This window comes from Sceloporus undulatus, chromosome 2 (assembly GCF_019175285.1).
Source record: "Sceloporus undulatus isolate JIND9_A2432 ecotype Alabama chromosome 2, SceUnd_v1.1, whole genome shotgun sequence".
NCBI classification, from domain to species: Eukaryota; Metazoa; Chordata; class Lepidosauria; order Squamata; family Phrynosomatidae; genus Sceloporus; species Sceloporus undulatus.
This window is the reverse complement of record NC_056523.1, coordinates 64,997,397-65,018,953: the sequence shown is the minus strand read 5'-3', so window position 1 is coordinate 65,018,953 and position 21,557 is coordinate 64,997,397. Positions and strand designations below refer to the sequence as shown.

The following is a 21,557-nucleotide window of genomic DNA, read 5'->3' as shown; positions in this document are numbered from 1 at the left end:
GTGAAAAAAAAATCAGCTGAAATGGTGGTCTTGTCAGAACTGCACTAAGGCCAAGACTAGCTCCAACGTAATGTGGAGGGGCAATACACATAAAATAGCTCTACAATTTTCCCCCCCAAACAGTGATTGTTTCATTACTTCCTTCCTTGCACTTTTCTTGAAAAATATATATGCATATGGTAAAACTGGATTTTCTAAACAAGAATGCCATGACTATATAAAGCAGAGATATGTACTCATGCATTCCAAATATAGACAAATCTGTTTAAAAATCTACAGAATGATACCTTTAAATTTAATTTATTTTATTAAAATAAGATAATCGGAAGAACCTGGGTTTACAATAAATGCTTTCTCTTAAGAGTGATAAAAACAAAATTAGAACCCCAAATCAGCATCAAGAAAACCTGTATATGCCAAGTTTCTTTATAGTGCATCTCAGGAGAAAAAAAAGTTTCAAAACAGGCTAAAGGCTGCTTTTTGCAGAAATATATTGACAGTTATACTTATATTTCCTCTTTTTCTCCCATAGAACAACCGTTTCTCACTGGGCCCTCCAGGCACCAGAAAAAACCGGTCCAAAGTACCCAACAAGCTTCTTATGTTACTCTAAGATGAATGTAGCAGGATTGTGCTAGCTTCCTTCGCTGAGCATACTAGTCAGAATATATTTCTCACCTTAAAATGAGCATTTTCTTCCTATGTGCAAAACTATCTGTGTTGGTTAAACTTAAAACACCAATGTTAAAAGTCATCTTGAGAAATGCTTAGAAGGAGAAACTTTCCACAACTTGCACTTCCCTCTTCCCTTAAGTCCTCTTTGTTGATGACCTCTAGCCTGAATGGCACAAAAGTCTTAGGAGATCAGAAGAACAGCACCGTCTTGCATTGTCTTTATCAAATGCGAAGCCATTATTGTTGCTATAGAAAAATACCAGTTCATTCAGCAGAATGCAACAGAGTTGAAACCGGCCAAAGTAGTAATCCTTTTTATTTTCCTTTCCTTTTCTTCTTTTTTTTTTCTTTTTTGCATGTGGAAAAAAATAAGGCTCAAGTGCATCTATAAAAAATAGCAATAGAACATCCTGTATACAGTCTGTTAACTCGTTCATACAATACACTGTAGAAAAAGGCAACATGGAGGTTTGTCCCTGTAGAATTCACATGGTAAAAATTCATAGCAGCTTGTTCTTAAAGCCGGCATCTAGCTGTATCCCATGGTGGCTTTGCAAACCCATTATAGGCCAGGGCATTCAAAGCACAACTGCTATAACTGGTATTGGGGAGAACACTGGACAGTGCACAAAGATTGCCTAAAATACAGGCAGCTTTGTAGATGTCAATGTGCATGCATTGATGTCCTGTGTGTGGGTTGCACGGTGCAGAGAAGGTTCTGAAGCACTTCGGTTGATTTTGGGTAAAGAATGTTGCAGCAATTCAATGGAAGACAATATCTAGAGGGATAGGGGAGGATAGGAGACAAAGGGCGAAATCATTACTGTTTGAATAATTACAAATTCAGAATCACTGTCCTTCCCAGTATTAACTACATCAAGAAGTTAGTATAATTAGCATGTTATAAATTAACATCAATGTTCCCTTGGTCTAAATTTGAGGACAGGGATATGGACAGAAATTAACTGATAGAAATGTTTGCATCTATGGAATCAATGAACAATGATTTCCCTTTCCCACTGCAACCCTCTGTGTTCCCCATAAACTTGGTCCAGAGGACTGGCAACCTTTCAGAAGCTGGTTAACACAGGTGTTAATGGGGCTGCAGTGAGAAGGGATGGAGGAAAAAGGTTTGTCAAATTCCTATTCCAGCACCCATGTGATGTTGGGATTTTACAATCTAAATTTAGATAAAGGTGGGAGTGAGGAAAGGAAATGAAAGGAAAGAACAGGTAATGGTAGCATGCATACATGAGCAAACAGAGACATTGATGTGAAGCAGACCGGCATAAATAGCTGGCTTCTGGATGTCTTGGGGGAATGTTGTACAGAGGACACACACACCCTAGATGCCCGGAAGCTGGCTTTAAGTTTCACAGTTGACCAAACATGGGCTGGCTTCCAGGTGCTCCGGTGGTGCAGCATTTATATGCTGCATGCCACCAGAGAGCCTTAAAGCTGGCTTCCAACCACAATGGCGAAGAAAAGCCAGCTTTTTGCCAGCACAAAAAGGAGTGGCTGTTTGCCGCTTCTTTTTCAGCCAGCAAAAAGGCAGATTGGGGCTGCGGCGTGTGGTTGCTACGGCCCCAATCTGCCTTTGGAAGGGGCAGCCTGTTTCACCTCCTAGTTTTAGTTGGTGATGAAATATTCACCTGGTGGGTTAGCAACTTCCTTCTACAGAAAACATTGAAAGCTGCAGTAACATCACAGATAAACATAGATCCAAATTACCATAAAAATATTACACTATATTAAACCTCCCCACATTATGAAAAAGTGGCCTGAGGGAAAACTCATTTATATCCTGCCTTTCTTCCACAATGGGATTCAAGGCATCTCATTCATGGGGGTCTCCTATGTTTATTTGCTCATTACTGTGACAATTAAAACAATGCCTTATAGATCCATTACAAAATGCTGCTCTTCAAAATGTATCCTTTATTCTCATATATCCTATATGCTATTTCTAGAGGCCAGATAAAGGTAAGAAATGGGAATATATAGTTTACCAGTAGGGTAGCATTTATGCCAGCTCTGCCCACTTTCTTATGACCTTTTCCCATTTGTAAGATACTCATTTTCCTAGCCAAAGATGTCAGTGACAATAACTGGCAGTGATTACATTGAATTACACACATCATAACTCAATGTGTAAGTCTGTTATTAACATGCACACATGCACACACAAACACATACACACACTCTTCACAGTTTGAATCAGCTTCTCCTCCCACCTTGCTTTATTCAAATATATCAACACTGTTTATTCAACACTGTTCATTCATTCTCTAAAAGCTTAAAAATCAACTGAATTTACCTGTGGGAAAAGAGGTCTTTCTTCTCTAACTTTCTTCACACAATCTGCAACAAGCCTTTTCATAGCTTTGGGGCAATTCTTATATAGTTTACTGAGGTCTGGTGATGCGTAACCACGACCAACCATGAAAATAATCTAAGAAAAAGCAAACAAAAGCTTTAGCAAATGGAACAAAGAAGTATAAACTACGCAAAAATGTTTTTTTAAGATAAGGACAGGTTGCTTACTTGTAATGGTATTTCTTTGAGTGGTCATCCGTGAATTCACATAAATGGGTTATACCGTGCAGGCACAAAATAACCCATTTGTGTGATTCGCAGAGACCACGAAGAAGAAACTTATTTACCATCCCATGGAAATACACAGAGCAGTTGCATGGGTTTTTATGGGAAAGGACCATGGCTCGTAGCCACTGTGTACAGAAAGATTCCAGGTTCAATCCCTGATATTTCCACATAAGGCATCTCCAGGAAGAGCTATCTTTGTCTAGGGGAGGGAAGGATGATCTGATACTTTTCAGAGCAGCCAAAACATTAAAAAAAAATCCTAGACCACTGACATTTTGTAGAAGACAATTTCTTAAAGGCCATTTCTGTCACTGCCACCCAGCAAAATTAGTTGCTCAGATTCACCCTGGTAAAGGAAGGAAGATACGCACATGGAAGCAGCTTGACAGATGGAAGTCTCCTGCAGACTGGAGATGGATCTGCATTGTGATACACAGGCCATTTTTATCTGGTTTAGTACAAGTTAAATCATGTGCAACTGTATCCTATCAATGTACATTGAAACTAGGCCTGTGTGCCCAGGTATTGCTGCCCAATACTTTTTACATACATTCTGAGTGAGAAACATGCCAGCTCCAATTGTTTTGTGCACACCCAAGCAATAGCTCTAGAATGTCATCTTGGGGCAGAAAAAAGTGAGTGCTAGTTGTTGTACTTAGATAAAGATGGCTGTTACCAACTGAGACAGCTGGTTACCCCAGAGCAGATGGGAAAACTTTTTTAAATCATGTTTCTACTACTCAGGCCACCACAGAAATCAAAGTGAAGAAAACAAAACAAAATGATTGCCTAAACTGAACAAATTCAATACAGAACATGAAGTTCATCTTCACTGAATGAGATAAGAAGCATCTTCTTCTTCTTTAAAAAAACAAAACAGCTGCAATTGACCAGGTGGCTGACCCTAACACTAACAGTAAGAATGTATGAACTTCCTTACTGGATAGGATTTCAAAAAATAGGGATCTACAGGTTTTGCCTGCTCTTCTTAGCAAAACCAAAAATGAGAGTTGCCAGCTTCATTCCTTCTGGCAATGTGATGAAAATGAAGGAATGTCACATTTCCAAACTTTCCCACAGGAAAGGCTGATGGGGGAGCATTCCAGCTGCAGTTCATGCATGGCAGAGGGAGTCAGAGCCCCTCAGCCAAGCAAGGTCCAAAGAAGTCCACCACCACTATCCTTCTTCCCTGTGGAAAAAGAGGGGAACATAAAACTTTCTTGCTGTATTCACTTCACTTAAGGAGTGCTGCTACAAAGAAAGAGTCAAAGTTACCACCACCCTTCCTGGTCCAAAATAGAAAAGAGAGTAGAAATCATAATAGTTTGGCTGTCAAGCTACACTGTGTTTCCACTGACTTTAGAGATAAGAGAGATCACAGAATATGATATGGTTACCAAGACAATCCATGCTTACTTCCAGAACTTCAAACTGGGGAAAATATTTGGTGCGAAAATATAGCACTTATCAGAAAAAAGTGCCATATTTGCCACAGTGACTGTAATTGTTGCTAGTGTTCTAAGAACTCTTTTTAGCTACTAGATTAGTTAGAATCCCTATGAGTTTTACTGTAGCATGTCTCATTGATTTGAAATAGTAAGAGCTTTTTCAGGATAAACTTTCACTGTCTCTGAGCAGGTGAATTTAAGATGACAGAATGATGACAAGAAAGTACTAGATTTATAAGCAATTTGACAAGATAAAGCTAGAAAGCAGGGTCAACTATGTTAGTCCTGGGGAAAACACAGACCCTTGGAGATTAATACAAACTCCTACAACATGAAACCAATATTTCCCCAGTGAGCCAGATGGTTTAGGGGCAAAGATCCAGATTATGCTTTAACTGCATGTTTATTAATAATTGTGGAGTTAATTTAATATTTTTAAGTGGCCTGTTGCTAATACATGCTGTACATACAAACATTTATTGACCCCATGCAAAAGCTCAGGATGCACTGTCCATCAATTAAGCACAATCTAAGTTCTACTTGAGGTTTGTCATTTTCACCTCAGACAGAAATAACTGGAATTAAATGGTTTTTCACTCAATTAATTACATTGTAGAGAAAAGTGAGATATATTAATGTTTTTTTCTCTCTAAAGATACAATGTATTATCAACAAACATACATTTCTCACCTGGTCTCTATTGTTAATATGGGAGTATGGCAGCTCTCCTGTCATCAGTTCATATAGCACTATTCCATATGAATAGACATCTGACTGGAAGCTGAATGGATTGCTGTCCTGCATTCGAATAACTTCTGGTGCCTTTGGAAAACAAAACATAAAAACCAATTAAGCATTCCTATTTTGACCATAAAATGTCTAGCAGGGCAGCACAATGTCTAGCAGGGCACCACAAGGCCTGCATATTGCTCATCCCTGCTTTACTAAATGCCCTTGTTCTTAGTGATTAAAGGATAAGGACGAATACTATTTTAAATTAAACTGCGTATTAAAAAGAATAAGACTAACATGATCAGTGTTAAATCACTGTTTTGTAATTTTATCTGTTCCAAGCAATTGTTCAGCTGTCTTTTGTTCTACACACATAAAATACTTACCATCCAGAGAACAGATCCTGTGGGCTGTTCCACCTGTTGTGAGCCACTCCACCTGGATTTGACTGTTGCTAAGCCAAAGTCTCCTATCTTCACGGTGCGGTCTTCATGGAGAAATATATCTACACAGTTAGTTATGGAACACATGCTGACCATCATTTGAGTTACCAAACACTTTCCTTACATTAAGCACAGATGATAGCACATATTGTTTATTATTTACAAAAGTTAAATATTTTATGTATTTTATGAAATATTCACTATTAATGGAAATGGGTAAGTTGCCAGAATGTAACAAGTTGCATCCTTCATTTTTGCCACCTCATCCAACAAGACTGGTATTATGACTGCCTTTATTTTATCAGATCAGAGAGGTGCTGTTTGCCATAAGCTGTTCCGGGTTGCCTTATTCTTGCCTTCCTCCACCTATGGGAGAGCCAGGCAACTATTCCATCCATTCCATATATGCCCTCCCCACTATATCTACTCTCTTTCCCTGCAAATTTCTGGTTCCTGGAAAAGCACCAATGTGTTCTCTAGGGACCATGGAGACAACTTTGCTCCTTTTAGGGGCTTCTTGACTATTTTAGGCCCAAGAAAGGCACTTTTCCCATTCTGAGAAAAAGAAAGCCCCCTCCTCTATGTGGTAACTGCCTCCAAGATAGTGGAGAGAGGGCTTTTTCATCCATTTTACAGAATGTAGACTCTTAATGGGCCCCTTCCCCATCCATGTTCAATGAGTAATATGGAGTTGCTACCAAAAAGGCCAGCAGTCCTGCATTCATTCTCTTTCTTTTCTTGCTGCTGCTTTTGATTTAGATGGGGCATCTTATTGTTCGGCCTCTTAATATGAACTGCTGAATAAATTATTTAACATGGGCATAACACTGATATTACTGATACTGGATATCGTCGACTTACTGGTATGTTTTATACTCATGTTTAAAAACATTTTACACAACTGCTGAATTGTCAAATTTATATTGTAATGTATGTATGTTTATGTATTATGGTTACTGTGATGTTGTCTATTTTTCTATGACAAAATTTTCTCTGGACATGTAGCAAGTAGTATATAAATAAACAAGACTATTAGCACAGAGGAGGGTGCTGGAGACCAACAGGAAAGATGAGAACTTTTCACAGTCTATGCATTATGTGATTTTCCTCAAAAATCAAGTTGTGTGCTTTGAATTTAGAGGCCTTGAAAGTATCAGTAGTTTCCAAACTAGAATGATATTAAAATGGCAACTAATTAATACACAGGTAACCACACATTTTTCTATACCTGGTACTTCTGATCTCATGTAATTTCTACAGCAAATAAATACCATAATTTTATTTTTTTATTTTTTTTGTCACTGAAAAGCTGAACATTGGCCAACAAAATTCCACCAAATAAGGAAAGGATACTATTTGATTTCATGTCTCTGTGTATTATATTCTTCGCATGCAAGTAGCTGTGAAGGGAATTCAACAAATGTCAATCTGAATGTATTTAAAATACAAAAAAAAAAATAAATAAGTTACAGAGCGATTTCCTTACTCAACACAAGCTGATTCTCATTTTGTCAGTTCTGGGAAATCATACTTCATGCTTTAGTTAAATGAATATTGTAGAAAGAGATGATTTTATCCATTCAGAACCAGACAATGCTATTTTTACATCAATACCATCTCTGTAATTTCCAATATCTGGAAAACTTACCAATAATAATAATAATAATAATAATAAGTTTTATTTATAGACCGCATTCGCGTTGATCATAGTGGTGTACAAGTAAAAAATTGCAATGACAATACAAAGTACAATCAAAATATTTAAAAAGAAATACTTGATATTAATTAAAAAAGATGTCTTCCAGGCGAGGCCTGTTGTTGCTGGCCTGCCTCTCTCCCCCTCAAGATGGTGGTCAGGAGGAGGGCTCTTTGTCTTCAGGCCAGGCCTCTCTCCCCCTCAAGATGGTGGTCAGGAGGAGGCTTCTTTGTCTTCAGGCCGGCCTCTCTCCCCCCAGATGGTGGTCAGGAGGAGGGCTCTTTGTCTTCAGGCCAGGCCTCTCTCCCCCTCAAGAAGGTGGTCAGGAGGAGGGCTCTTTGTCTTCAGGCCAGGCCTGAATTACCAAAATTTTGATGCTTCACAAATGGCATGAAAAAGTATTCCTGAACACAAGAAATGTATAATTTCTTGTAGAGCTATATTTCTTATTTCGAGCACTCAATCCCATTTTCACAACAACATTTTCATCAATTTGTATGCAACAAGTTCTGCTACTGCAACTGTTAAGTCTACTCACTCCATTCCTTGTGCCGTCTGTCTTGCAATATCAATTCGCTGTAGCATCTGAAACTTGGTCTCCTGGACATGTAGATGTTTATATAGACTACTTCCTTCACACCACTGCGTGACAATAGCCAGATTATCTTTAGTCATATAACCCATGAAAAGCAAAATATTGACATGACGAGTTTTCCTAAAAGAAATAAGGAAGAGTTAACGTTTTCAGATGATCTTTTTAACACCTTAAAATCCATTGTCTTGAGAACAGTGGACCATAAAAATGCAAAGAACTGAACTACAATTGCAAACTGTTTGCACAACAGTAATTGTCAAAAAGTTGCTACGGGAACCCTAACAAAACAAATGAACTAAATGTCAAATATCCAATATTTAATACATTAATTTTAACTTCTCACAGCAGGACCTGGAAAATGGTGCTGACCCTGTAGGATACCATAAGCCTCCTTGTCTCCTATTTAACGTTGATCTATTTTTTATTTCTTTTAATTTTGTATCCCACATCCTCCTAGAACAAAGGTAGCTACATGAAGTATAGATAGGGTGTTTGGAATACAAATATACAGTATCATATATCTATGGCACCCAACTTTTTCACACCAAAACTCCACCTGAGCTAGAATGGATCTTTGAATAGGTACAGAAGCCATATATGGGGTTGCACAGAGAAAACATTTAAAACAAATCTTTTAGAATCCAGAATAAAAAAAAAAAATGAGTTTGGTAAATTGGTCAAACCTGACTAGAGCACAAACAATGATTTGAGCCTGGACACTTTCTGCTATGGATAGTTCTCTGGAAATGAAACAGTTTTCTTCTGAAAAACTTGCTGATGCTTTACTTTTCAAACTGAAATTTTCCACTTTTAGAAATTTATCGTTTCATAAAATGAAAAAAGGATAATGGATAACCATGATACAAGTCAAATTTATGTTAAATTTATATAATATTAGTGAAAGGAAAAACTGAACCCACCCTGAGACACAACCACATTAGCGATGTCCAGCTAAAGGACCATTCACATTAGCGTTTTTATGACAAGTAGCTCCGTGGAGATTCATTGATGCAATACCGAATCAAAGGTCCCACTATGTTTACCCCAATCGAATCTCTCTGTGGCAATGTAACCCTGGTGAAGTTCACCTTATAGTCAGCCCTCCCCATAGGCGGGCTTGCCTTCCACGGCTTTGAGCTTACGCGGAAGGCAAACCCCAGCAGAAATAATGGGGCACATACTCGCACCTCGTGAGCACATGCCCCATTATTTTCTATGAGGCTTCAGCATACACTCTATCCCCCCCCCCCCCCCGCATATGGGGAGGATGGACTATACCAAATTTATCATGTTAAAATGAAGCTACCATTTCAATCATTCTTTTTTTTTAAATTGTCAATCAAATGATGTGCATCTATGTCACACTGTTTGGCCAGAAGAAGATGGCAATGGCAAGCCCCTCAGAATAACCCTTAGCAAGAAACCCTGATATAGGTTAGCCTTGGGGGGGGGGGGGAGTCACACTCTCTCAGTCATATAATAATACAATCTCTCAGCAATATTATTGGTGTGAGAGAGCTTTAGTTTGCTTCAACTTGGGAACAATCTGTTGTGGTTTTATTTCTTGGGAAAGAGGAAAAAACAACCCCAGGGAAAAACTCAATCTTGGAAAAACCAGGTTAAGGTATCTCTAAAATTAGCATGCTAACATTTTAGGGTTTGTTTTTTTTTAATGTCAAGCAAATCATACACACCTTTGTCATTCTGGTGACATGAGTATTTAAAGATGCAGTCTACCGTGGTCATGCAATAGCAAATATGCACATAAACTGTCAAATTTTATTTTTTAAAAATACACTGTCTAATGATGTTTCCAGGATAACCCTCTCCCTGGCTTGGGTGAGCTCTGAGAAGAGGGGAGAAAAAGCCAGGCTGTGCTTTGAAGAGACCACTTTCTAAAGTGTGGGAAGTTTGAATCCACTTCATTTCTGGAGCTGCTTTTTTCACTTCCACAACTGAGTGCCAAGAGGGAAAAACAATGGTGCTTGGCTGTCAGGGAGAGAGTAAAGGGGTGAGTAGGATTTGTCCCCTGCACATTAACCCCTCCCTCCTGGATGCCCTGAATAGGATTGGGAGCAAGTTCCCATTGGCTGCACCTGATAAAACCTGGTGTTTTGGAAAAGAAACAGGAAAAAACTCAACCTTGGAAAAAACAGGTTAAGGTGCCCCTAAAATTAGCATGCTAACAGTTTCATTCCCCTACCCCTTCAAGGAGGTTTACAATCAGTACCGTAAAAGATGCTTGAGTTTACTATCCTCAAGACAATAAAGACTTCTGCTGTAAACACGAATTTGAATGCAGAGCCTCCAGAAGATGGAAGAGCTTATCAGCAGAGGACTTTACTTCCACTAGAGCTGGGAGGCAATTCCCCCCTCCCCCCCAAAAAAAAAACCTGATCCAGAAGATTGGAGAAGCCTCTGAAACAATGAAATAGTTGACAAATGGGCCTGTGGAGGGAGGGAAAGTGGCAAAAACTGTTTCTTACTATCCCCTTCTCTATTAGCAGGAGCATTTTCAGCAGATTTCTATTGAGATTCTCCCCCCCCCCCATCACAAAATCTATACGAATGACTAGATAAAATTATTAGATAAATATTTGAAGAGACAGTTTTAGCTTACCTTAAAACAGCCACTTCATTTCGGAAGGCTTGAAATTGTTCTGGAGTTGGATCTACAACTTTCAATATCTTTACGGCTACATCTCCTGTAGGCAAAATTAAGCATCAGCAAATGCAGTCCCAATAATCATGCAACATTCTCACACTGATATTTGTAGACAAATGATGTTGAGTGAAGCACCAGACTCAGTAATATGTATAACATGCAGAATAAATCTAGACTGTGTGTGTGAGGTGACTTATTCCTATACATTTCTGGTGGAGTTACTGTTCTGAAAATTACCAGCAGTGCAGAGATTTCCCTAAATTTTAAAAAATCTGCAGTGTTTCAAAATGATAGGTTTAGTCACTTTTTTGGACAGATAACTGGAGAGAAGGGATTTGCTTTTCCTTCCCTCTCCGCTTTAGTCTTTGGAGCAAATTTATGAAAAAGGTAGACATAATATCCCAAGGCAAGAAAACTATTATCTTTCTGAAGTTTAGGTAGGGCTGCTTAGTAGGCTAGGGGGCTGCTCAAAGTGAAAAACAGTTAAAGCCTTTTTAACTTGTGATGTGTAGTAGTGTTAGAATGATGGCAAATCTCATTGGTCCATATTCATCTCTCCCCAAAGTAATATAACTGTAGAGCCCCTTGTAAAATGTATGGTAGAATTACAGGATATATCTGTCAGATACTCAACCCCACTGGGTCAGTGCTGTTCTCCTTCATGCCTTGGGCATTTTCAGAAAAAACAATACCTAAAAGATACATTTTTGCTCCTGAACAATGTTTCAGTTCTGTTAGCTTCAGTGGGAATTCAGCTTCATCTGCAAAGCACCAGAACATATTTAGCTCAGTCACTGTCTGAATATCAAGTGCTAGAGATGCACACACACATCTTCTTACAGGATAGGATTCAAAGAATCACTTTGCTGTTAAATGAACAACAAGCTCTACTTCACATCATACAGCAAAACTCTAAGAAAATACAAAGCTCTGCTAAAACTCCAAGAAAATACAGAATAGTTTGTGCTGCTGCCCAAGGGTCTTTTGAAAGGGAAAAAGTAAAACTTCCCAAAGAGAATGAAGGTAAAAAAAAAAAAAAACAAGTGTGTGTGGGGGGGTGCAGCTAAGTAGTTCTTTGGATTCTAGCCACTGCTTCAAGCACTGTGTTCCTGGAAATATTCCCAAGCCTTCAAAGGCTCAAATACCAAAATTCTTTCCAGTAGAGGACAGGCACTTTCCTGTTATTAGAATAATTCAAAAGATTTTTAATTCTAATTTGATGTGAAAACGATAATGCAAACAGGTGTGAATGATTCTATCTTTCAGTTCTGTTAAAGTGGCAGCATCTTGGGCAAGCATAATGACCAGCCTTTGGCACTCCAAAGCAGGGGTAGGCAACCCTTTTGAGCCGGGGGCCGGGTTGCTGTCCCTCAGACAACTGGAGGGCCGAAGCCAAAAAAATAAATAATTAAATATTTTTTTAAAAAAACAATTAAATAAATAAATAAACCAGGACAAATGTAGGACAAAATTTTCAAATGGAAGGCACTTTTTAAATAAAAAATGGAGGACACGCGAAAAAATCTGCTGATTTATTAAAAAATGTTAAGATAAATGCATGTTTCTGAGGCTTCTATAGACAATTGCCCCACCATGCCCCTCGAGCAAGACGCCAAAGGCCCCGGCAGCAATCGGCAGCAGGACCGGGCTGGGACCGGTCCCAAGGCCTCGCCGGGCCGCATCCGGCCCGCGGGCCGCAGGTTGCCTACCCCTGCTCCAAAGCATCAAGGCTGGAAAGAAATACAACTATAATGTGGCAACCGATGACTAATACAATCCTTGGGTTGGCCACCAACAACAGTGAAGAACATAAAGACTCTTGTGAAACAATTCAGCACTCAATACCAAAACAACTGATTTGGAGAATAACAGTGAACAATTCGTTGGAAAATCATTTTTGTTTCTGGGATACAAAACAAAATGCATGAACTCAAATTCTGCCACTGTGTTATGCAAATGCATACTAATGTTTTGGAACAATTATGGCAGAAATGCCCAGTACTTACCATGCCACTTGCCCTTGTAAACTGTTCCAAAAGAACCTGATCCTACCCTGGTAGAAAGCATAACTTCACTTGCTTCTATTTCCCAATAATAACTTGAATCTCTCTGCCCACGCGATCTCTGAAAAGCAAGTAGGTGTTTACAATACAAACAGTTTAGGCAGAAATTGAGTTCTACAGGTTCAGATTAAAGCTTGCCTTTATCTTGAGTTGTCTGGTTTGAAAACTCTCAACTCTTAATATATTGTTTGTTTGTTCATTTGTTTGCCTTATCTATACCCCAGCCTTCACACCAAGGTTCCCAGAGAAGTTAACAAGTCATTAATTTGACAGTTCTTTCTTCCTAGCTGGGCCAAGGCACAACCAAGCTGTGCCTGGCTGTCCTTCTCTCCTTCAGGGGACAATACAGAGGCAATTGGAACATGGAGGGAGGAGCTCTCACCAGCCACTAGGTCAAGGCATAATGGATATCTGCTTAATTCTTCTCCCTTCTCTCAGAGGCCAGAGCAATGGCAGATGGAGGGAGCTGCTCTCATGAACCACTGGGCCATGGAATGAAAGAGCTGCCTTGGTTGAGGACTTTAAAAAGTTGAGTAAAAAGGGCTTGAAACACCACTTCAGTATTGAAAAGTCTGTTGTACAGCTGGATAATAGTGTATACCATAATTTGGGTACCCAATATTTTTCTTCATCATGATCATTATGTCCCCTTCTTATTTCCATTTTGATTATATTTTTATCTCCATTATAATGCAAGAAAGTGCTTATCCAGCTATATCCATGTAATGTAAGCATCTAAAATCTATTTCATTTAGCTGTTTTTCTATCAACCCCACCTGTTGCCAGTCCCAGCAGCTGGTGAGGCACCCTCCCTCCATCCCAACTGCCACTGCTGTGGGCTCTGAGGGAGAGAAGAACCATCGTTGCCAGTCCCAGCAGCTGGTGAGCCACCCTCCCTCCATTTCAACTGTTACTGCTGTGGGCTCTGAGGGAGAGAAGAACCATCATAGCCTTTAAAACATCTGCCCTTCCTCCTCCAGCAACTCCATCAGCTGAGGCAGCCTGGCAGAAGCGTTCCTGGGGCTCTGGAGCCTTTAAAACATCTGTCCTGCCTCCTCCAGCAACTCCATCAGCTGAGGCAGCTTGGCAGAAGCATTCCTTGGGCTCTAGAGCCTTTAAAACATCTGCCCTGCCTCCTCCAGCAACTCCATCAGCTGTGTTAGCCTGGCAGAAGTGTTCCTGGGGACCTCCTCTCCCTCCTTGCACCAGGGCAAGAGCAAGCAACAGGCAGCAGCTGAGTGAGGGGACGTGGCCTGGAGCTCAAACTATACTGTGACAATAGTCTAAGAACTTTGTGTGGGATCTGAATGATCCTTAGATTAAGGGATGAACATTTTAGCCGGACATGAGCTGGGAGCAAGGATTGAAGTTGTGCAGGGGAAAGGAAGGTACGGCGGTAGCAGAGCAAAAGTTTGTTACAAATGAAGGCAGGATAGATATTTGAAAGCTATCCTGCCTTCAGTTCACTCTGTTCCCCAAAATGGATTGGAGAGCTTACCAACCATGCCACAAAACCTTGTCTTGCTCTTATGGCCAGGTCAGTCAAAAATAAGACTCATATCATCTATGACCTTCTCCTAGAAGAAGAGGCCAACTTGGCTTGCTTTACAGAGACCTGGCTGGGAGAGGACAGTGCAATAACTTGGACACAGGCCCTCCCAGCCAGGCACTCGGTCATTGAGCAGGTAAGGGAAAGTGGGTGAGGGGGTGGAGTGGTTCTGGTTTACAAAAACAACCTTACCTTGATCAGGATATCTGTCCAGAAAATGGTCCACTTCGAGTGTATGTACCTAAGCCTGAAGACCAAGGATAGTTTGGGGATTCTGTTAGTATACCATCCACCCCGTTGTCTAACAGACTCCCTAACCGAGCTGACACAGCTGGTCTCAGAGTTGCTGTTGGAGTCGCCCAGACTTCTAATTCTGGATGACTTCAACATCCCACTCGAGACCAATCTATTAAATCTTACAGGTGTGGCTCAGGAGTTCATGGAATCCATGACATACATGGGCCTATCCCAATTGGTCAGCAGGCCACTCATTGTGCGGTTAATACACTCGATGCAGTCTTTAGTACGGAAAAGGAATATTCGTGGATGGAGGTAACGAAAACCTCCCCATTGTCATGGACGGATAATTTCCTGATCAAGGCTGAACTCAGAGCTACTGTCCATCCCATCGAGGGTTGAGGACCCATTAGAATGGTCCGCCCTTGAAGGCTAATGGAACCAAATGGATTCCAGAAGTCTTGGAGGGTTCATTGGTTGGTAATGCCAATGATTCTGTCGAAGCTTTGGTTAATACCTAGAATAACGATCTTACCAAGGCTATCGACACGATCGCTCTCAAGCGTCCTTACCAGCCCGCTTCAAACAGAAGAACCTAGAAAGATGAAGCGGGTTGGACAACGACTAGAGCGCGTCTGGAGAAAAATTCGACTCTTATCTGACAGAACTCATCCTAGGAATTTCTTTCGTTCCTATAGAGAGGCAATACGTGCAGCGAAGAGAGCCTTCTCCTCTGCACGTATTGTGTCTGCAGAGTCTCATCCAGCAGAGCTATTTAGGATGGTGAGGGAACTGACACAGGTTCCACATGTGCGGAACCCTTTATTTAACCCGACAACGGCCTGCTGCGATGCATTTAACAACTACTTTGCAGATAAAATCTCTCAGATAAGAGCCAACTTGGATGCTGTCGAATCAACTGATGAGGTGTCCAGCAACTCTGCTGATGTGGTTATACTGGATCAATTTCAATCTGTAAGTACTGATGATATGGGCAAGCTCCTTGGTAAAGTGAGGAAAACAACTTCCCCTCTCGACCCTTGCCCTTCGTGGCTGGCCATCCAGGGGGGAGACACCTTGAGGGTGTTCTTAAGGGACATCATCAATGCATCCATTAGGGAGGGTCATGTTCTATCCTGTGTGAAGGAAGCGGTGGTTAGGCCACTCCTGAAAAAACCTTCCCTTGACCCCCTGGATATGAAGAACTACAGGCCAGTCTCTTTAATGCCATTTCTGAGCAAGGTGATCGAGAGAGTGGTTGTTCTTCAATTCCAAGCTGTCTTGGATGAAACTGATTATCTAGATCCATTTCAAACTGGTTTTAGGAGGGGATTTGGAGTTGAGACTGCCATGGTTGCTCTGGCTGATGATCTTTGCCTGGGCATCGACAGGGGTATTGTGGCCCTGTTGGTGTTACTGGACCTCTCTGCGGCTTTTGACACAATAGACTATGACATCCTCTTGAGTCGCCTGGGAGGGCTAGGGATTGGAGGCACTGCATTGCAGTGGTTCCGTTCCTTCCTCTCAGGGAGATTCCAGAGGGTGGTGCTCAGGGACAGTTGCTCTGCAAGGAAAGAGCCTAATTGTGGCGTCCCACAAGGCGCCATCCTGTCACCGATGCTTTTTAACATATACATGAAGCCTCTGGGAGAGATTATCCAGAGGCATGGGGCAGGATGTTATCAGTACACTAATGACACCCAGATATATTTCTCCATGTCTCAGTCATCGGCTTTGAATTCAAATGACATCTCTCCTCTTAATGACTGTCTTAAGGCAGTAATGGACTGGATGAGGGAATACAATTTGAAGCTGAATCCAGACAAAACGGAGGTACTTATGGTATCAGCTCCGAACCCAGGTATCGGGATACAACCTCCAGTCCTGGAAGGGGTCACACTCCCCTCAAAGGACTGTGTTCACAGTCTGGGGGATGCTCCTAGATCCATCGCTTCACATGACAAACCAGGTGAATGTGACGGTTAGGAGTGCCTGTTATCAGCTTTAGCTCATCCTTTCCTGGAAGTCAGGGACCTTGAGGCCGTAGTACATGCACTGGTAACCTCACGCCTTGATTTCTGTAATGCACTCTACATGGGGCTACCCTCGTGCTTGGTCCGGAAACTTCAATTAGTTCAAAACATGGCAGCCAGACTGGTCTCTGGTACATCCAAAAGAGACCATATAACACCAATCTTAAAATCACTTCACTGGCTTCCCATTAGTTTCTGGGCCCAGTACAAGGTGTTGGTTATCACCTTTAAAGCCCTAAATGGCTTGGGTCCAACCTATCCATATAATCCTCCCCACACACTTAGATCCTCAGGGAGGAATTTGCTACAGTCTTATAAAACAAGGCTGTCCACGACCTCCCAAAGGACTTACTTAGCTGTCACACCCAGATTGTGGAATGGCCTGCCGGATGAGATCCGTCAACTTACCACCCTAAACAGCTTTAAAAAAGCTATAAAGACAGATCTCTTCCGACAGGCCTTTCCCGAATAGTTTCTCCAGCCATCAGAAGAACTCTAAGATCTCTGACGGCACTTTAGTCACGGTCTATAGTTTGATTGATTGATATATATATATATATATATATATATAAATTTTTATTTTTATGTATGTTTTTTTAAACTCTTACATCGTTTAATTGTATTTTAAGATGGAGGATTGAAGGTTTTGGAATACGTGTTTTTTTAAATCTTTGTAAACCGCCCCAATTGCATCTTGTAGAAGGGTGGGATATTAATAATAATAATAATAATAATAATAATAATAATAATAATAATTATTATTATTATTATTATTATTATTATTATGGTTTTCTATTCTGTTTTTCACAGCAGTTGAAAGGTTTGAATACAGGTCTTTGCATGGAAATTGCTACATATTCTTCTTACACATTTTTCCTACAATGCACATTTCTTTATGCACCATGTACGCATTTTTTCCAAACTAAAATATTTTGTGTTAATTTTTAGCCATTTGCTTTTTATAAAATACAGTGGGGCCTCCTTATCCGTGGATTTGCCATCTGTGGGTTTAACCATCCACCAAATCAAGCCCCCGTTGTCCCCAATGGCAATGCATGCATATGGCTGCACCACCATTAAGAAAAATGAGACAAGGTTCCTTGTTTCTCGGTATCGGGGGGCAGGAGCGAAACGGATCCCCGCTGATACCAAGGTTCCACTGTATACTGTTTTATGTGCATTTTATTTCTTAAAAATACTCTGTAAGCTTCCCAGGTGTGCAAAATATGGAAGAGAAGCACCTTTCTTCTTACAACAAAAATACTTCATGTTAAATCCAATGAAATTCTTTTCTATCCATAGTACAAAGTCAGAAAACACCGCTTTTTAGGGGGTCAAAAGGCTGATCAGATCTTAAGCATACTTTGGAATAGGAAGGTTCCACAGACATTGGGACCCATATTGGAAGCAAAGTGGAATATAAATAAAAATAAATAAATGTCTTTTTAGAATCAGAATGCCAATCAGACATAGTGAAGCAGGAATATAATATATGGTAGGAATATAATATACAGAGTGTAAGGGAACAAAAACCTCTCTGTGAACAGTATGCAAATCTGTCACGTATCCAGTTGCAAATGTTGTTGTTCAAAGCTTACATTGTAGCCTCTCTCAAGTGTTAATTCATAATAAATATTTTGATACTCACGATTTTTTTTTCTTGTGTATTAGATCCCAAAAGGCGCTCTCTTTGGGCTGGAACTGGTGTTTTAGACTGAGACCATCCAGTTGGACTTGTATTGTTGGGGCTACCACATACAGCTGTTGGTGATGCTTTGTGAAATTAAAGAAAAAAGGAAATAGATGCTTACTAATATTAGAGAACTCTTGGACAAGTGGATACTCATGTCTATGTCTAGAAATTTTAGAGTACTGTACTTTAACTCTGATCAAAAAAATAAATAAATAGGATTTCCTCTGCCCCAGCCCGGATTCGCCCCTTTTCACTTGCTGCCCCTGACTCCTGGAACCTTCTTCCTCCACAAGCAAGAGCCATCACTTCTTTAACCAGCTTCAAAACGGAGTTGAAAACCATCCTGTTCCGAGAAGCCTTCCCAGGCATCGCATAATTGTCGCTTACTATCTGATGTTCTGTTGTTGACTGTTTATTGATCCATTTCCTGTATTGCTATGTACTGTATATGTATTATCCTACTTGTGAGTATGTATTTTCCCTGGATAATGATTAACCTTCCATTTTGAAGCCAAGCCCTCCCTTCAGTCCATGTGCCTTGGTCCAGGCCTCGGAGGCTGAGAGGAACTGCTGGACCTCTTACCCTTTCCTGTCACCACTCCCTTCTCCTTCTGTGTCATGTCTTTTTAGATTGTAAGCCTGAGGGCAGGGAACCGTCTAACTAAAAAGATTGCATGTACAGCGCTGTGTAAATTTACAGCGCTTCATAAATAAAGGTAAATAAATAAATAAATAAATAAATAATTTTCTCTGAGTAGAATGGCAAAAAGCGAGAGCACAGCCATCCAGGGAGAACCTAAAATAAGTGCTTACCCACTCCACTCTCTCTGCTATGGAACTGCTTTTGGCTTTGCCTTCTGGCAGAAAAATGGTGGCAGTAATTTCCTTCTCAACCATCCAGCCTTTAGGGTGAGCACAGACATTTATACCTGCTGGAATTATGTAAATTCTTTGGCACTGTCTTTCTTTGTTTCATCCCTTTCATTCTTTGTTACATGACACTAAGTTTTACCTTCATTCATCAAAATCCGTAAGTCTGGCCCAAAAACCTGCCCTTTACTTATACATGAAATAGACTGATAGTAAAGTATATATGGTATATGTAATGAATGACATGAAACCTGTATGCAGATCGTGCTATGTAAAATACTAAGTCAACATCCTAATTCTGATACAAACACAACATTTTATGCAGACATCTTTATAATGTGCCTCTTAAGTATCTAATTATTTTAGCACAACACTCACCAGATTCGCTATGACTCCGTATGGCATCCTGAAACAAACAAAAAGATCATCAGTACTTTAGCAAACTTTCTATGGCAAAGAGATGGACCAGCAAATTTCTCTAATGAGAAACTGACTCAGCAGCTTTTGATTCTACATAGTGAAACATTTTGGGGTATGCCTGTTAACTAATTTAAATACACATAATCCCAGTGTTTGTTTGAAGACTTACAGTGTGCTCAGCTAAATTTTCAACTTAAGGTTCAATTAGTTCTTGAAATTTTTAAAAGACCACAAAAGGTCCATAAAAAGCTGACATTACCACAACTGTGATGATATCTGTTGTAAAAGCAACTATTAATAACATTATCTTATTTATCCTACTTATAGCAAATGCATTTTCTATTGGGCAGATTAAGAATTTGGATCTGTAGCAAGTTTCAAATGAATGGAAATCCACATTGCTTGCATTGAACTGCTGCTGCAAGCTGAGCTGGTTTCTCCTTCTCCTCACTTCATGCCACACATGCTACTTTATGTAAACATGCACAGCACTGACAGAAAACACACTGATATGGTCCCCCATCTGTCTAATACCATTCAAAGCACAGTTTGGGTAACTGACAGAAAGCCACATGCCCACATACTTCATAAAGTAAAACCCAAAACCAAAACAAGAACCAGAGAACAACGTGAAAGGCAAATGATGCTGTTCTTCTCTTCAAGCTTAGGAGGCCTAGACCTGGGGGCTGCCTGGACACAACTCAGAAATCTTTGAAGGAATGGGGGAATATAAGCATGATCAATAAAACAGAAGAGGGTTTAGACTTATCAGACTACAGACAATATGTGTCAGGATGGAAGACTGCATAAGGACCTAACTAGAATCTTTGTTCTAAGGACAATCATTTGAAGAAGGGCAACTGTGAAAACAGTTTAAGGAGTCTCAAGAAGTCTGTATGCCAATTAAAAACATTTCCACCTACTAAAAGGAAGGTTGTGGTGACTGTGGCGGGATACAGACCACCAATTTGGGGCGGTCTGGCCCCGCCCCTTTCCCCGGAGTATCGGGGCTTCAGCGGCTACACCGGCAGCCGCTGAGGACGGCCCGCTTTTTCGGGCTGCGGGAAGCGGCAAAAGGCCGCTTCCCGCAGCCAGAAAAGGGGTGTCCTGGGGCTTCAAGCCAAGGACACCCCGTGGCGGCGGGGAGCAGAGAAAGGGGGCCCGCTTGGCCCCTTTCTCGTTTAGTCCCGCTGGCGCAGCCTTCAGACGGCTGCGACAGCGGACTAAACCCGGAAGGAGCTCCAAAACGGAGCTCCTTCTGCTCCGTGTCCAGGGGCACTAAGCGCCCTGGCGCGGAGCTACTCGTCATGGGGCCGCGCGCCCCGTCTAGAGGCGGCGCGGCCATGACGTACTCACGGCGGCGGCCGTGCAGAAGGGCCGCCGCCGTTAGTGCGTGTTCGCACGCACACGAGGTTAGGGCGGTGCGGAAGCACCGCCTTTCGTAACCCGATGCGTGGCGAACACGCACTAAACGGCCGGTCTGTAACGGCCTTGGTATTGGCTTGCCTGTCCTTGTCAATATCAATCCTGTTTCTAGAGGAATGGGACTTCAGAATTAGGTTTCTGAGGTGCACATGGAAAAGAAAGAACCTAGGAATCATTGGTGCGCAGATAGGAGGTTCATCATGCCTGTTTGGATTCCCCCATTAATATTACAGCACAGTTTCACACCTTTGCTGCTTCTATAGCACACAGGTTGCTCATCTTTAATAAGGCAAATTCCTACTGTACAGATCAAGGATAGGCATTGGGCAATTGTCAGAGAGTAGAGAGCCTCATGAGTCTGCAGGAGACCTCTGAGGACACATCTTTCCACTCTCCAATAAACAAAATC

At 41.0% G+C, this 21,557-nt stretch overlaps 1 protein-coding gene across 17 annotated transcripts in view; it reads right to left on the bottom strand.

Moving 5' to 3' along the window:
• Positions 1-284: 284 nt before the first annotated feature.
• The window catches only part of RAF1 (Raf-1 proto-oncogene, serine/threonine kinase), a 188,190-nt gene continuing 166,917 nt past the window's right edge, over positions 285-21,557 (bottom strand). For 10 of the 17 annotated variants that reach the window (XM_042448771.1, XM_042448767.1, XM_042448772.1 and 7 more), the window contains 11 exons: positions 19,682-19,709; positions 18,389-18,513; positions 12,865-12,982; positions 10,814-10,898; positions 8,137-8,313; positions 7,256-7,302; positions 5,846-5,964; positions 5,409-5,549; positions 3,651-3,698; positions 2,993-3,127; positions 285-1,454 (listed from right to left, as the gene is read on the bottom strand). In XM_042448771.1, coding sequence (XP_042304705.1) covers positions 1,314-1,454; positions 2,993-3,127; positions 3,651-3,698; positions 5,409-5,549; positions 5,846-5,964; positions 7,256-7,302; positions 8,137-8,313; positions 10,814-10,898; positions 12,865-12,982; positions 18,389-18,513; positions 19,682-19,709 — 1,164 coding nt within the window. In that variant the 3' untranslated portion in view covers positions 285-1,313. Of the gene's footprint in view, positions 1,455-2,992; positions 4,469-5,408; positions 5,550-5,845; positions 5,965-7,255; positions 7,303-8,136; positions 8,314-10,813; positions 10,899-12,864; positions 12,983-18,388; positions 18,514-19,681; positions 19,710-21,557 lie in introns of those variants that run through there. The other 7 variants (XM_042448773.1, XM_042448776.1, XM_042448774.1 and 4 more) reach the window with 5 other exon arrangements.